This window comes from Phyllostomus hastatus, unplaced genomic scaffold (genome assembly GCF_019186645.2).
Source record: "Phyllostomus hastatus isolate PE091 unplaced genomic scaffold, TTU_PhHast_1.1 phas_contig_150, whole genome shotgun sequence".
In the NCBI taxonomy this organism is placed as follows: domain Eukaryota; kingdom Metazoa; phylum Chordata; class Mammalia; order Chiroptera; family Phyllostomidae; genus Phyllostomus; species Phyllostomus hastatus.
This window is the reverse complement of record NW_025333611.1, coordinates 940,273-956,046: the sequence shown is the minus strand read 5'-3', so window position 1 is coordinate 956,046 and position 15,774 is coordinate 940,273. Positions and strand designations below refer to the sequence as shown.

The following is a 15,774-nucleotide window of genomic DNA, read 5'->3' as shown; positions in this document are numbered from 1 at the left end:
GTTGGTAGAGGGTAGGCAAGCGCGGTCTGAAACCAGGACTGGGAGACCCCGCCCCCGCCGCTGCTCACTGTCCCCAGCGGTGGCCCTCAGGCCTCCCGGTCACCCCTCCTGCCACGGCGCTCAGGAGGGACGAGGGACGAGGAGAGGAGCACGTCCCGTTTGCAGGTGGGAGAGGGAAACAGGAAGGCCCTCCCCCCGCCCACAGGAAGCCGGCGCGGAGGACGCCGAGGGAGCTCGTTGGGGGGGCGGCTCCGCGGCCCTGGCGAGGGCCAGCTGGACCTTCAGCCGGGCCAGGAGCCCCCCCGCCCCCACCACTGCCCTCTGACACCGCTCTCCCCCAGTCACAGCAGCCAGGCCCTGCACTCTGCTCAGACTTTATTGAATGTGGGGCTGGAGAGGGGGCCCGGAGCCATGCTCCACCCCCTGTGCCCCAGTGCACGGGGGACGGCTGGTGGCCGAGGCCGCTCCTGGGACGCGGCTCAGCAGCCCCCACCCTGGCAGGCTGCCAGGCCCGGCTCCCCTCGGCTCAGCCCCAGCCCCGCCCACACGGGGCAGAGGGAGGACCAAGCCACAGCCCCTCCGGGCTGCTGGGGTCCCAGCGTGAGGACGCACCCTGAGGACCCTGCGGCGGGGAGGGGCGGGGCGGGAGCGTCACCCCCAGCCCAGGCCCCTCCGGGCCAGCTGCACGTGGGCCAGGCGCTGGTCGCTCAGCACCTGCACCCGGGTGACGGCCGCCAGCGGCCTGTGGCGGTGGGCGAACTGCAGCACCCTGTGCTCCTGGGCGTGGACGTGGAAGTGCTGGGCGTCCGAGCTGACCTCCATCTGCGGGCGGGCGGGCGGGCGGGCGGCCGGTGACCCCCACCCGCCCGGGGCCCGGGCCCGCTCCCGCTCCACGCGCCCTCTGAGTCCCGGAAGCACGGCCGGGTGGGCCTGAGGCCCCCGCACCCCACAGAGCCCTGTCTCTCTGGCCCGCCCCCCCTCTCTCCTAGGGGCATGTTTGGGGGGCGGGGGGCTGTCCCATTGCACCCCCCCCCGTCCTGAGAGAGCCGCTGGCCCGTTCACCTGCAAACGCCCCCTGCGGCCCCAGGCGGGGACGGCGGAGTGGCCGGAACCCAGGGACACGGCTTCCACATGGGGCGGGGGGTCCAGGCACTTGCACAGGGCCAAGGCCCCACCCCCCGGGCAGACCCCAGGCTCCCCGCCCCCGTCACCTCAAAGGGCTCCCCCAGAGCCAGCGGGAAGACGCTGGACACCTCCTCCTGGCCCCAGCGGCCGCCCTGGAAGGCGTTGCCCACCATGGTGGCACTGCTGAAGCGTGGCTTGACGTGGAAGGCGATGTCCCCCGTCTCGGACAGGAAGTTGATCTCAAACCTGGGGGCGCGCTGGGGCTGTGAGGGCGGCCGGCAGCTGGGCAGCCGCCCGCCCGGAGCCGGGGAGGGGCCCGGGGAGGGTGCCGGTCTTACCCGTCCTCCGCAGAGTCCGCATGCCCCTGCACCCGCAGGCTCCAGCCCGGGGCCAGGCCCTCCGCGCAGAAGGCTTCGAACTGCGGGCAGACGAGGGGGCAGGTGGGGGTCCCGGGGTGAGGGCCCCCCCCCCCCGCTGGCCCCGTGGGCAGGGCTCCCTCCCTGGCGGGTGCAGGGGATGGGGGTCTCTGCCCGGGGTCCCACGGCGGGGCAGCTGGGCCTGGAAGGAGCCAGGGGACCGGGGAGCCCCTGCCTTGGCCCTGCCTCCTCCCCGCACGCCTGGCCTCACCCACCTGCAGTGCCATCCCCACAGCCTCTGCCGGCGGGGGGCAGAGCTGGCCCGGGGTATAAGCTGGGCGAGGGGCCGGGCCCCGCCCCCACAGCTGACATGCCCCCTGCCCCTCCCTGCCCCACGGCTCCCTCTGTCCCGGCCTCTCTGGCCTCAGCAGGTGCTTCATCCAGGCCCCAGGGAGAGGGTCAGCCAGCCCCCCCGTCCCCCCCCCCCCCAGTTCCTCAGGGCCCGCCTAGCTCTCAAACTTCTCAAGATCCTCGGACACCTGGGAACAGGAGCCAGCCGCCCCCCATTCTTGCAGGAAGGGCGCCCTGAGGCCGGCCCCAGCCCCGCCTCTGCCCCCAAGGACCCAAACCCTCCCGTTGGGTCACGTGACGGGGTGGGGAGGGAGGCGGGCTCACCACCCCTGCCCTGGCCTTCTGGGACCCTGCCTGACCACCGGGGGCCTGAAGCCTGGGTCCCCCACCCCACCCGACTGCACTCCACCCCGCCCAGCACCCCCCCCACCCCCCCGTGCCGTTCTGCCTGGCTCAGCAGCGAGCGGGTCAGCGGCCCCATGGGAGCCCAGTTGGGATTAGGCCGGGCGCTCTGGTCAGCGCATTCCAGAGCAGGCAGAAGTGAGGGGGGCCTTTCCCACCCCCACGTCCCTCCTGGTGTCTGAGCTGGGGCGGTGGCCAGGCCAGGGCCCTTGCAGGGCGCGTAGGCCTCAGGCCCTTTGCACCTGCCTGCCTGCCCCGCCGAAGACCATGGGGGGCTACCGCGGGCCAGCAGGAGGGTGAGCCCAAGGCCGCCTGGCCTGCCCTGAGTCCAGGGAGTGCTGGGACTGGGCGAGCCAGGCGTCCACTGCTGGGTGGAGACACGGGCCCAGGCTCCGGGGGCAGTGCGGGCCAGGGCCCAGGGCCCGTCGGTCAGGGGTCTAGGGGGCAGCCGTGAGCTAGTGACCTCTGGGCCTCAGTCCTCCGAGCTGGTCCTGTGCCTGTCCCCTGGGTGGGGAGGGCGCCCCGGGGCCCTCACAGCCCTGGCTGGGCACTGGGCCATTGCCTCCTGGCTGTGGGGTCAGCCAGGGTGCTGGCAGAGGGTCCTGCAGAGTCAGCTGCCTGGTGCCCCAGCTGGGCGTTAGGGGCCTGGCGGGGAGCTGCACAGGTGGCCCAAGTGCCGCTGGCCTGGAGGCACCCTGGGCTGGGCTGTGGAGGCCTCACCACCCACCGACTCGGGCAGTTCAGTCCCTCTCTGGGCCGAAGCTTCCCAGTCCGCAGGGTGGGGGCTGGTGCTGCAGGTGGCCCAGGGGCCCCCGAGCCGGGAGGAGGAGCCTAGCCCGTTCACACCAGCCTGGGCCGAGGCAGGCTCCACCTGTGCCGCAACACCTGGCCCCTGGCCAGAGTGCACGCCTGGTCCGGCCTGTGGTCTCCTCCTGCCTACCTGGGCTTTGGAGCCTTGTGCCCGAGAGCGGGGGCTGGGAGTGGCCGGAGCGGTCAGCAACTGGGCCGCCAAGGGCCCAGGAGGCTGGGGGACGGAGAGCGGGACACGGAGCCCCATGGAGCTGATCCAGCCCAGCAGGCACGCCCCGGAGCCCAGGTGGGGCCCAGCCTGGCCTGGAGGGCAGGGGTGCAGCAGGCAGGCCCCCACCCTGCGTTGCTGGCCGGCCAGAGCTGGTGCCGGGGAGCAGACAGACCCGGCCTGCAGGCACCGCCCTCCCCTCCCCCATCCCCCGATGTGCCCGGACTGTGGGCTCGCGGAGGCTCTGGAGGAGCAGGAGCGGCAGGGTCTCCGCCCAGAGCCAGCGAGGGTCTTCAGCAGGTGGCCTCCTGGGCTCCACAGCCCACCCTCCACCTGGGACCTCTGTCACCAGGCGGTGCCCACGAGGGGCCGGAGCTCCTCGGGCAGTCCTGCCCCGGGCGGTGCTGACCCCACCGCCGGTGCTTGTGGTTCCAGGTGCTCGGCTAAGCTCCCTCCACTCATCACCGTCTGGGCTTGACCTCCCGCCACTCTCTCTTGCCCTGGGCCCCTGCGCCGAGAGCACGGAACTTCCCGGCTGGCTTGTCAAAGAGGCACCGGCCACTCCCGCTGCGACGGAGCCAGGCCCAGGACACCGCTTGGGGCCAGCTGTCCTCTGGCTGGACGCCTGGTGGCCCTGGTACGGAGTGGCTCATGCTTCGCCCCGCTGCCGGCCCGTGCCCTGCGGGTCAGGCCAGCGGGGGAGGGCGGTTTGAAGGCCCCGGGCCACCGTTCCACAGGCGCGGAACGTGAGGTGCAGGAGCAGAGGGCTGGCGGGGAGACGGCGTGGGCGGCGGCAGGGCCCGGGCTCTGGCCTCTGCTGCCCGGCCGAGGCCGCTGGTAGGGCCGTGGCTGTGAGGCCTGCGCCAGGCCCGGCATCAGCACCCGGGCTCCCCCGCGCCCCCGAGCAGGGTGCTACACCCCCAAGCTATAGCGTGCATGCACACACGCATGCACACACGCATGCACACACATGCACCCTCTGCCGGGTTCACAGATGCCGCAGCTGAAGCTCCTCCCAGGCGGCCACTGGCGGAGCCGCTGCCCCCTCCCAGGACCGCGGGCAGGGCGGAGCCTCCCCAGCTTGGCCCCCAGGGGCAGCGTTTGGGGGCACGGCCCCTGCCTCTGCCGTGCACGGCCGCTGGGTAAGGGCTTCCCGCGCACGGTGCCGACGGAGGGACGGAGGCCGTGTCCAGCAGCTGCGAGTTTCCCTGGTGAGCGGGCCTGGCAGGGTCAGGAGGCGGCCTAGCCTAAATGGTGCCTGAGAGGCTCCAGAGCCCTTGGGTGCTTCTTTGGGGGCTGGGGCCGAGGGGCAGGGCTCCCGTGGCCCTCCCTGGTCCCCACCGTGAGTGACCTGCCACAGCAGCCATCTTCAAGGGAGCTCAACTAGCCCGACAAGCCGGTCAGCACGGCCAGTCTGGGCCCGAGGCCAGGGGAGCCGGCGGCCGGTGGACACCTGGTGTGGGGGGGCCGTGATGACTTCTCCAGACAGGGGCCGGGCTGCGCCGGCCTCACTCACAGACGCGGCAGCAGCTGGACCTGAGGGAGGAAGAGCTGGGAGTCCAATCGGAAGGGAGGGGGGCCGGGGCTCCTGGACCCGGCCCAGATGGGGTGCCGGAACCTCAGGGGCCCGGCCCCTCCCCCAGCAGCAGGCCAGAGCCCGGGGGGACCGGAGGGAGCATGGAACACCAGGCGTGGGCTAGGTCCCCGCTCTGCACTGCTCTGGGCCTGGGCCCACGACCCCTCGGCGTGGGGAAGGGGACGGGGCGAGGCCCATTTCTGTCCCTTTGGCCCCAAACGTCTGCAAAGCACCTGCTGCGTGGCGCTGTTGGGGGCCACACAGAGGGAGACCCGGGTCACGCCCCCCCCCCCGCCCGCCCAGAGTGTCCTCACAGCGTTCACGCCAGGAAGAAGGGGCCCCGGGACGGCAGCTCAGAGCCACGAGGCTCAGCCCCCCGACTCCCGGCCCCGGAGGCGGCCGGCCCACCGGGTGAGTGTGAACAGCACGAGACTGACCGGACTCAGTGCAAAAACCAGGTCAGATGCCTCGTCGGTAGTTTGTGTTGGTTGCGTGTTAACACGGTGTTTAGATTCCACTGGGTTAGATGGAATGTATTATTAAAGTGGACCCATCGGCTCTGTTTTTAAATGTTTGAGCGCGGCCACTGAAGGTTTTGAATCACGTCTGTGCCCCCGGCCGGGGTCTGGGATGGGGGTGGCGGGAGCGGGGGGGGGCCCTCCAGCCTCGGATGGGCGGGGGCTCTGGGCACCATGCCCACTGCCCCCAGGCTCCTGCCGAGAAGGGCCCCGCCCAGGCGGCCAGGGACAGTGCCCTGAAGGGGGAACCGGCGTCCGGGACGCGAGCTGAGGCCGCACCGCGAGGGGGACGGCCCGGGCTGAGCCACTCTGCGTGAGGACCCTCCACTGTGCCCCTGAAGGGGCCGGGGGCAGGCCTGCTCCCACCCAGAAGCCCCCCAGGACGGGCCCCGCCCAGCACAGCCAGGGAGCTCTGGCCCTGCTCCCGCGTCGGGCACACGGGAGGGCAGTGCCACCCTAACCCAGCTCCCGGCCCTGGGCTCCCCGAAGCCCCACCTGGCCAGCGCCGCATGCTTCTCGCCCACTCAGGCCGACCCCGCTGGCTTCCAGCGCTCCCACCCGGACCCTGGGGGGCTGCCGGCCCCAGGACATCCGTGCAGGGTGGGGCGCCGGAGCCCGGGGCTCCAAGAGGTGGACGGAGCCCTGAGGGGGCTGGTGAGAGGCAGGGAGAGGCGGGGGCTGGAGAGAGTTCCGCGAGCACAGGAGCGGGGTTTGGGTGGGCGGTCGGTGCAGGGGTGGGGCCCGGAGGACCCACCTCCCAGCCTCCCCACTCTCCCAGAGGGGAGACAGAGGCTCGGGGAGGCTGGGTGACTTGTGGCCCGAGGACCGTGCGGCGTGCGAACGGCAGGCAGGACGCGCCGCCCGGTACGCCCCTCCCTCTGGGCCCTTCACATGCGCGGCCGCACTCCCGCAGCTGGCACGCGGGTCAGGACGGAGCGCGGTCCTCTGCCCTGGCCCCCAGGGCGTTGGGGACCGTCCTCTGAGCCGCGTGGCCAGCTCCAGCCGAGCCTGTGGAATTTCCCCAGCCCGAGGAGTGGCCGGGGGGAGCTGTGGCGGGCTGACACCTACAAAGGCTGGGGTGGGGGAGGGGTGGGGACACTGAGGCACAGAGGAGCTGCCTGAGCATCCTGGCCCTCCCCCCCAACCCCCTGGGGTCAGTCTGGGATTTGGGGAAGTGGGAACTGAGGGGCTGTCTTGTGAGATTAAAGGGTCTTCACTGTGGGAGCCCATTCATGTCCACATTATCCACCCACCCACCCATCTACCACCCACCCATCATCCACCTACCATCCACCCATCCATTTGTGCAGCATTTAGTAAATGCTCGCTCTCTGCTGGGCACTTGGGGGCCACAGTGGAGGAGGGGAGGAGTCTAGACGAAGGCCCAGAGGGGCGTGGGGCTAGCTTGGAGTCTGCGTGGTCAAGGTCAGGACTGGCTCTGCTGGGTGTGGGGTGCCCCAGAACCACCCCACCCTCTACCCTTCGCCTTCAGGATTCTGTGTTGTGATGGTGGGAATTTTGCGGCGTTTCTCGGGGTAGAAACTAAAAGCAAAGACAAACCCCTTGTGTGTGAGACTCCAGTGGTGATGGGGGCCTTCTGTGGGATGGGGAGCCCGAGCAGGGCCAAGTCCGAGGAGAGCGAGTGCCCACAGGGTGCCCAGGGAGCCGCGGGATGTGGGAGGGGCAGGCTGGACCTGGCTGGAGGGCGCCTGCCCCCAGGCCCAGGACCGAGCCCGGGGCACCTCTTTCCTGGGTGGAGAGGCGAAGACGGGGCGGTGGGCAGGGAGCGGGGCGGGGCCCCCGGGTGGGCTGTTCTCCTGGGGGACCGCGTGTCAGTGCTGAGCAACGGCGGGCTGGGGGGCGAGGGCCGGGCTCTGAGGGGGCAGGAGGGAGTGGGACCCTGGGCCCCATCGCCCCCTCCCTGCTCCCGTTTCCTAGCCCTGCCCGTCCCCAGCAGGGGCTCAGGTCCGGCATGCCAGCTCCCCCCGGCTGCCCGGGCCGCCCCGCCCCTGTCCCCCTCTGACTGCTGCTCCCACTTCCCCGGGCTGGGACGGGACATGAGATTTTTTCAAAACATTTCCTTTGCAAAATAATCCTTCGAAATGTGTTTTTGGAAACGGCTCCTGATCTGAACAGGAAGAAGTTCATTACAGTCCCTCCCAGAGGGGCTGGGGGAGGAAGCCTGGTGGTCAGAAGCATGAGTGAGGGCCAGGGCGGCCAGCCCACGCCCCGCCACCGGCCTCCCCTCCCCACGACCACGCTGCTACCCCCGCCCCCCTCGGTGGCCACTGGGGGGCTGCTCTGCCCATAGACGGGGGGATGGAGACTCAGGGTAGGCCCGGGAGACCGCCGAGGTCACGGGTTCAAGACAGAGCCCCTCCCTCTGTGGCCACTGGGCATCCGTGCGAGGTGCGGGCAGGCCCGCGTGGGCCCGTGCGTCGGCGTGTGGGGCTGAGTGCGGGCCGCGGCACCGCGGGCGGAGGAAGGCACAGGGCCGCTCAGCAGGCGCGGGTCCGGCAGGCCTGTCTTCCTCGCCCCACGGGGCCGCCTTCCCCGGGGCAAAGGTGCTGGCTGGGCTGGGGCCCTCGGGGAAGGAGGCGGGGGCTCCGGACCACCCCTCGAACAGGAGCTCCCTGGGCCTGGACCAGGGCTGTCTTCCAGATCCTTCCACACGTCCGTCCGTCTCTGGGGGCTCCGATGTGCATGCTCTGGATCCTGTCTCACAGGTTCGGGGCTTGTGCTCATCTTGGAAGTCTGGGGCGTCTGAACCCCGACCTCTGCTTGGCTGTCCAGCCGAGGGTCTCACCCAGCACGCAGCAGCAGGGCCCACCTGAGGGAATTAGAGGGATCAGACCAGGGGCCGCCTAACGCCCACCCACCCCTCCGACCCCCACCCGCCCGTTTGTCGGATTGCACCCACTTAAAGGGCCAGGGACGGGCCCCCCGGCCAACAGCGAGGGGCCGGCAGGGCCGGTGGGCCGGCCCGTTCTGGCTTCTGGGAGCCGCCGCACGCCCCGGCCCGAGGCCCAGCCCCCACCTCCAGCGCCAGCGATGGCGTCACCAGCCGCTGCGTCAGCATTCACGCCACGCTCCGACTGTGCTGTCCCCTTGTCCGCTCTCTGGCTGCACTGGGTCCCCCGGACGGTCCGGGACCTTCTCTCCACCTCAAGAGTCCCCACCCGTCAATACCTCAGTGTCCCTTTGCCACGGGCGGTGACACCTCCGCAGGTCCCGGGGATCAGGGCGTGGGCAGCTGGGGAGCGTCCTGCCCGCCGCGCCCTTCGGGGTGCCTGTGGTCTGCCCACCCGTCCCCTCCTCTCTCTGGCCGTCTGTCCACGTGTGAGTCCCCACCCGGCTGTCTCTCTCCGTCCACCCAGCTGCGTGTTCGTGGGCCCGCCCGGGCGTCTGGCCACTCACCCGCCGTCCGTCCGTCCGGACGTCCATCTTTCCTGTCTGTCTGTCCACTCACGAGCCCGCCCACCCGTCTGTCCCCAGGGGACAGGATGTGGGAAGTGGGGGGACCGCGGCGCACAGAGGGTGTGGGGGGGCTCGGGGTGGAGCCCCCACACCCCCCGCTCGGCCTGGCTCGGTCTTCCTCCCCCCTCCTCCTTCCTAGAACCCGGCTGTCACCCCCCAGAGGAGCCGTTTCCTCCGCCGCCGCGCCCGCCTTCCCGGAACAGGGCTCTCCAAGGCCAGAGGCCATCGCGGGCCCTCCCAGGCTCTGGCCCCGGCCCGGCCCGGAGGGTCCGATGGGTGGTCGCTGAGGGGAGTTGGACCACTGTGGTCAGTGCAGTGGCCCAGCCCCGGGGCCGCAGAGGGGGCTCGTTGTCCCGCGGGCCCGCTGACCCCCACGCAGACCTGCGGCCCCCCCAGCTCTGCCCCGCTCAGGGGCTGGCCTTGGGGCCAGGAGAGGCTGTGGGAACGGCCCCTTGCAGACCCCGTGCCGGCTTCGGGGCGTCTCGTCAGGCAGTGCCGGTCACCCCGGGGCGCGGGGACGGGGCCCTGGACTGAGCCCAGGATGATTCGATGGGGAAAAAATGCCCCCGAGAGGAGGATCGCGCCGTGGCTGCCAAGACGGCCGTGCTTCCCTCAGCCCGTCCCCTCACCACGCCGTGGGGATGAGCCGGGGGGCCTTCGGGCCGCCTGGCGCCTCTCAAGGCCCCTGCGCCTCGGGGCGGGACTTTGTCTCAGTGACACAGCCCTCTCCCAAGTGCCACGGCCTCTGTCTCTGTCCCCCCAACCCCCTCCCCAGGCCCCTCCCCCTCCGAGGGCCACACTCTGCCCCCCGGCCTGACAGCCCAGGATGGTTCCTGTGCCCCTGCCTCCCTCCAGGGCTGTCCTCCCCGGGGACACTGCGTGGGGTGGCCTCAGTCCAGGCAGCGACCCCCTTGGAGCACCTCCGGGGGGCTGGGGGCTGGGGGCTGGGGTGCGGCCACCTGGGCTCCTGGAGCGGGAGCTGGCATGGCCTGGGCCCTGCCCGCCACTGTCCGAGGCTGCTCGCAGGAGGAGCTGGTGGTCAGAGGGGCTTGTGGCGGGCGGGCGGGCAGGTGAGTGAGTGGCAGGGCCCAGACCAGACAGACGATGGGCGAGAGTACCCCCCCTCCCCGGGTCCTGGCACGCTGCAGCGGCCCTCCATGCCCTAAGCCTGCCCTGTGCCTGGGGGCGAACTCAGTGTGCCCGCCTCTCCCCGCACGACCTCCGGCGTCGCAGGCCAGGGGGACTGCCTTGGGCCCTGCGGGTGGCGAGAGGAACCAGCGGGCAGGCCTGCTCCTGGGCCTGGCGCGGGGGCACGAAGGGAGGCAGCTGGGCTCTGCGGCACACCCCAGAGGTGGGGAGGTGGAATGGCAGGGCCTACAGCGGCTCGTGAGCTCAAGGTGCGAGGTCATGCCTGCGCCCGGTCCTCTGGTGCCCCCCAGGCCAGCACCCTCTGTGTCAGGGACCAGCCGGGTGTCCCCGGGTCACTCCTTGGGATGCCTTGCTCCGGGGATGCCTCACCAGCATCACAGACCCGGTGCGGGAGGAGTCGGACCTGGGAGACGCGGGAGTCGTGTTCTGAGCCCCTACCCCCTGCCCTGGTTTCCATGACGTGGGGCCACACCCTGCGTGACCTCCCTGCCCGCACCGGTGGGTGCCGGCACAGCTCCGGGAGTCGTGGTGACCCCTGGGAGTTCCAGCTCCCCAGGAGGCCCAGGGCCGAAGTCCCTCAGTGGTCACCTCCCCACCCGTAGGAGCCACGGACCCCTCAGCAGGACCCCTCAGGCCCAGGACCCCAGGGAGGCCAGAGGAAGGGGGTGAGGTGCTGTCGCACGCCTGAGGCCTGCACGCCTGCAGCCCCCCGCTCATTCCCCTGCCCACAGCCCACGGCTGCCCTGACACCCCACGGCACCTATGAGGCTGGGGGGCCTTGGGGCCAGAGGGCGGCCGGGGCTGGGGTCCAGAGGAGGAGAGAAGCTGTGTGGGGGGACAGGGCTCCGACAGGGAGGGACGCAGGCTGTGCCTGTCACCCATCCCGCCCCTTCCTGGGCACCCGCGTGTGGCCCCCAGCAGCCCCCCACCACGGGCGCGCGTGCTGGGGCAAACCCAGGTGGTGCCACGCCCTCCCCCGCTCCTTCCTCCACCAACCACCGGCCCCGCTGCCCGCCCGTGGCCCCGGGGCCTGCTGTGGGTCTGCTCGGGCCTCGGTCTTTTCAGCTTGGCAGTGGGCCGCAGTCCCGAATCTCAAAGAGCGCCCCACCTCTGTCGTGGGGCCATCCGGTTCACACTCAAGGCCTCCCCACCCTGTCCCTCCCTCTTCGTGGGGTGGGGGCACTGAGGCCCAGGGAGCCATGCTGGCCGCCCCAGCAGGCCTCCCCCTGGTCCACTCAGGCGCTGGCCCGGGTGGGCACTCTGCCCTCTCTGTCTGCCCATTGTCCCCAGGCCACCAGGGCCTGGCCACCCCCACCCCCTCCCCCACCCCACGGCAGAGAGGAGGAGCTGGGGGGTGGGACAGGGGAGGGCCAGACCTGTTAACAAGCTTCTTCCCAGACCCCACCCGCCCTTAACTCCCCAGGCCCTTCCCAGGCGGAAAATTCAATTAGTTTCGAGCAACTGCTCTGCTGAAGCACCAGAGAAAGGGGCCGGGAAGAAAGGGCATCTCCTGGCGGCTGGTGTGAGCTGGGGGGGGGGGGTGCGAGGGCTGGGGCGGGGACGCTCACGGCTGAGTCCGGTCTCTAAATGTGCCTTTGTGTGTGATTCTGGGCCCCTGGGCCCCTGGGTGCCCGCGCCTGATCCCTGCAAAAACCCGAGGCCCCATGCAGGCCCCCCAGCCCTGAGTGGGCTCCAGGCTCGGGGTTCTGTGGGCGGAGGCCAGGCTGGAGGCACAGAAGGGCTAGCGGGGGTGCTGTGGCCCCTGCGTCCAGCCCGGGCGACTCCACTCCCTGTCCCGCACTGGCCTCCCGGCTGGCCGGCCCGCCACCCTTTGGCGGTCCGGTGCCCCAGCCTGGCGAGCTCCTCCTGCAGGAACTTGCCCCGGGCGGGCCTGGCTTTCCGAGCGCTCTCCCGTCACCCCTGGGCTGCACGGCCAGGGGACAGAGGGCCCCCGCTGCTCGGGCGTGGGGACGGCCCTGCGGGTGGCCTGGCCCCCGCGCGCAGCGGGACCAGCACGCGGCAGGCTGAGTGGACGCCATGCCCTGCCCGCACGGAGGTCCAGGGCCCACAGTGGGTCCTGCGGCAGACACACTGTTCCCTCCTGGCGAACTCCCCCCACCCTGCCGCGCCCCAGCTTCCGGGACACCCCACTCTGGGGCCGGGAGCTTGAGCACCCAGGCCAGCCCCAGCCCGGGCATCTGCGCTTTCCTGTGGCAGGGGCCTCCCTCGTCCGAGGCCCACGGGCTCCAGCACCCACCCAGGGGCCCGCTCCGTCCCTGTGACCGCACACAGGGCCTGGGGCGGATCCGATCGGGCTGCCTCTGCGTGCAGGTCCTCCGCCCTCTCCGAAGGCAGGAGGGGCGCCCACGTGACCCGGCCCCGCCAGCCCGCACCCCTGCCCCGCTGTCCCGGGGCCTTCCTCTCTCAGCCCTGCTCCAGCCCTCGCCCCCTGCTCCGGGATGTCCGTCCCTGGGCCCCGCGTGGGGATGGGGGGCCGCCCACCTGAGCCCCACTGTGGGAGACGAGGGGCAAGGAGGTGTCCACAGGCCAACAGGGAGCCTGGGCGCGGGAGGGGGGCCGGCTGCCTCGCCGAGCACTCTTCGCCCCGGGCCCCCAGACAGGGCCGAGGGAGGGGCTGCTGGCCCCAGACCCCTTGCGGACACGGGGACGGGGGAGGGGGTCCCGGGGCCCATAGGAAGGAGAGAGGTTTGGGAAGGCAGATGTGGGGAGGGGCCCTCCGTGTGCAGAGGAATGTGGGCCGGCCCCTCCTCTTTTCCCAGGAAGGACAGGGACAGATGGCGGCCGGGGGGCTGGGATCGAGGGGGAGCCCCGCCATCTCAGCCCGAGGCTCTGATGGGCGCCTAGGGCCCCCTGCCCCAGGAGCTGGGGGGCACAGCCTTCTCAAGTTCCCGCCCCCCACCAGCTGTGTGCAGCTGGGGGCTCCCCCGAGGAAACCCAACACCAGCGGTTGGGGGGTGGGGAGACTGGGGCATCCCACTGCTGCCTGAGCACTGTGCCTGGGTCCCCCCCGCCCCACCGTCACCGCACTGGCGGGTCCCTTTGTGCCCTGCTGCACTGGGACAGGTGTGCCATCGCCCGGAGCAGGCTGGAGGGCCCGGTGTGGAGGCGTGGGGTGCCATGGGGGGCAGGAGCAAGAAGGGTTTTGGGCTCCACCACCAGTCTGAGCCTCAGTTTCCCCCGGATGGCACCCCTGGCGGGCCAAGCTCCAGCAGCTCCTCTCTCTGCAGGAGCACCCCCCCGCCAGAGGGGGCAGGCGAGCCCACAGCGCTGCCCACGACTGCCCTCCACCCTCAGCGTCCACGCGCAGCACCCCACTTTGCAGATGGGGAGACTGAGGCCCCGCCCACGGCGCCAGCTGCCCCAGCTGCTGCGGCCCAGCTCCCGAGGGGAGGGGCGTGCAGGGCGGGCCGCCAGGTGCCTCTGATCCTGCGTCAACAGGGGCTTAGGCACCTGCTGCCCGCAGCCTCGGGCCTGCCCCGGCGTCTCCGTCTCCGCGGATCTGGGCTCGCAGGGGCTTTCCCACGGAGCCTGGGCCTCCTGCTCCGGGGGTGGTGGGGGATGGCGCCCACCCCGACCCCGTCCTGGGCCAGATTTCCGCAATCCCATGCCCAGTCCGACTCGGCGGGCGGGCCTGAGCGGGCCTGCTGCTGCCTCCCTCCGACCCCATCCTCCCAGGAGTGGGCCGTGGGCCGTGGGCTGGGCGCCGCGGCAGCTCACCCCGGCGCGCACGCTTCCCGGGTACGCCAGGGCCGGGGGGCACACCGGGGTTTGGAGAACCTGGGGTGGGCGAGGCTGGGGAGGTGGAGAGCACAGCCCTAAATGAGGGGTCCCCCCGCCAGCAGGGGCAGGCCGGCCGGAGGGCCCTGAGCTCTCGGCGGCCTGACATGGTCTCCCAGTGAGGGGACGGGTCACTTCCTGAGCCGGGGCTCCCAGAGTGGAAGTCCGAGCCGGAGGCGGAGATGGGGCGAAGGGTCGGCCTAGCAGTGGGGGCGGGGGGGTCAGACAGCCTCCGAGCAGGGGGTGCTGGCCACGGCCCACACCCGCCCCCGGGCTTGGCTCAGGTTCCCCTTACCAGGGCGAGCCCGGGACTGAGCCAGCCCCTCGGGCCCACTGCCCCACCCTGAGGCCCCGACGAGGCCTGGCTCAGGCTAGCACGGTGGCCTCCAGCCACACGGCTGCGTCTGCAGGGGCAGGACCCACCCTGGCTGCCCCCCACTAGGCCTGTGCAGACCCCTATCCATCGGCTGCCTGGCTGGGTGACTCCCAGCCCCTCTCAGGCCTGGGTGTCCCTGCGGGGACCCTGCATGCTCAGCCTCCTTCTGTCGGCCCCGCCCGGCCTTGGGGCTTACGGGGTGCAGGGGAGGAAGGCGGGGGCTCAGCCTTGTCCCGGTGCCGTCCCTGCCTCTGCCCCCGCACCAGCCCTGTGTCCCCTGCCCCTGCAGGGTCTCCAGGCCCCTTCCGGGTGGACGGAAGGCAGGGCTGGATTTCCATGTCAATGGGCCTGGGCCGGGCTGGCCTCCTGGTAAGCTGGTTAACAAGCCCCCAGCCCGTCGGGAGGCCAGCGGGGGTTAACACAGGCTCCATTCTCCCCAGCCCCCGAGCTCCGTGGCCTCTCGGTTGCCATGGCGCCCTGCGTGGCCTTTTGGGCCACAGCTAATCCTTTTTCTGGGCCTTTCATCCTGACCGTCCCACCCCGGGCTGGTCTCGGTGACTCGGCGCCCACAAGGCTGGTTTCCCCCTGGGTCAGAGGAGGCTGTAAGCCCAGCCCCCGAGGCCCCCAGCCCCCTGGCCCCGGACCTTCGTCCCTGTCCCCACATCCCCAGCCTCCCCCCCTCGGAACTCCAGTGGCGGGAACAGAGCCTCGCCACGTGGCCAGCTCTTGTCCTGGGGCTGGAGGGTCCGCAGGCCCGGCCTCCACCCTCCCCGGGTCCTGCTCCGTCTCCCGAGTGCAGTGCTGGAACCTGCCGGACCTGCTCCCGCCCCAGGGCCGTTGCTCCCGCTGCTTGTTCTCTTGCCGGGAAGCTCCCTCCCCCGAGAGGCAGGCGGTGCTCACCCCCTTGGAATTTCCACTAGAAGGTCACCTTGTCGGCAAGAACACCGGCCCTGCCCCTCCCTGCACCCGGCTCCGTTCCCGCGGCCGTGGCCCCCCAGAGGGCCGGCTGCTTCAGTGTGGGCACCCGGCACAAGGACGGGGCTGGCCGTGCTGGGCTCTGCGTGGAACGGAGGGGGGCAGCCTTCCGCTCAGAGCGGCGCGCCAGAGCCCCAGGACACACAGCAGCCAGGAGGCAGACGAGGCCCAGACCTGGCCTGGCCCGGCCTCTCGCCAGGAGCGTTCCCCGTCCCCTCTGCCTCCTGGGCCCAGAGCCTCCACATAGAGGCCGCCCCCCCCCCCAGCAGACAGAGTCCCGGGGTCTGGTGATGCCAGGGCTCTGTTAGGCTGGCTCCAGCCCCAGCTTGGCTCCCATAGCTCCTCCCTTGCTGAGCTTCCACTTGCATGCAGCCAGCGACAGGGAGCTCACCACCTGGGTGGGGCAGATGGGGAAGAATCACCCTCATGCAGGGGCGTGCTCCCAGCCCCGGGCTCCAGCTCAGACGGACCGTGCTGGGGCCTCCGGGTCTTCCGGTGCGCGGGCTGTGACCAGACAGGCGCCTGGCCCCCAGCGGGGCTGCCTGGGGCCAGCTGGGAGTGCGTGGGTTCTCGACTTCCTGCGGGAAAGATTTCACAACTCGAGTCCAGGTGACTCTGAGGACACGCTTATTAAAGCTGAGGACAGTGAAACA

The 15,774-nt window shown here is 71.6% G+C and overlaps 1 protein-coding gene across 1 annotated transcript; it reads right to left on the bottom strand.

The window, feature by feature from the left end:
• Positions 1–358: 358 nt before the first annotated feature.
• GRIFIN (galectin-related inter-fiber protein) lies at positions 359–1,816 on the bottom strand. Its single transcript, XM_045825014.1, has 4 exons — positions 1,757–1,816; positions 1,464–1,543; positions 1,212–1,371; positions 359–822 (listed from the first exon to the last, which is right to left on the bottom strand). The coding sequence occupies exons 1-4, from the start codon at positions 1,766–1,768 to the stop codon at positions 652–654; spliced, it is 423 nt and encodes a 140-aa protein (XP_045680970.1). The 5' UTR covers positions 1,769–1,816; the 3' UTR covers positions 359–651.
• Between the last annotated feature and the right edge of the window lie 13,958 nt (positions 1,817–15,774).

Bases quoted from the DNA above. Each gene is read 5' to 3' on its own strand.
- GRIFIN (XM_045825014.1), bottom strand. The intron at 1,372-1,463 runs GTAAGACCGGCA...GCGCGCCCCCAG, and splicing joins GCGGACTCTGCGGAGGACGG to GTTTGAGATCAACTTCCTGT. The intron at 823-1,211 runs GTGACGGGGGCG...GCCCGCCCGCAG, and splicing joins CTCTGGGGGAGCCCTTTGAG to ATGGAGGTCAGCTCGGACGC.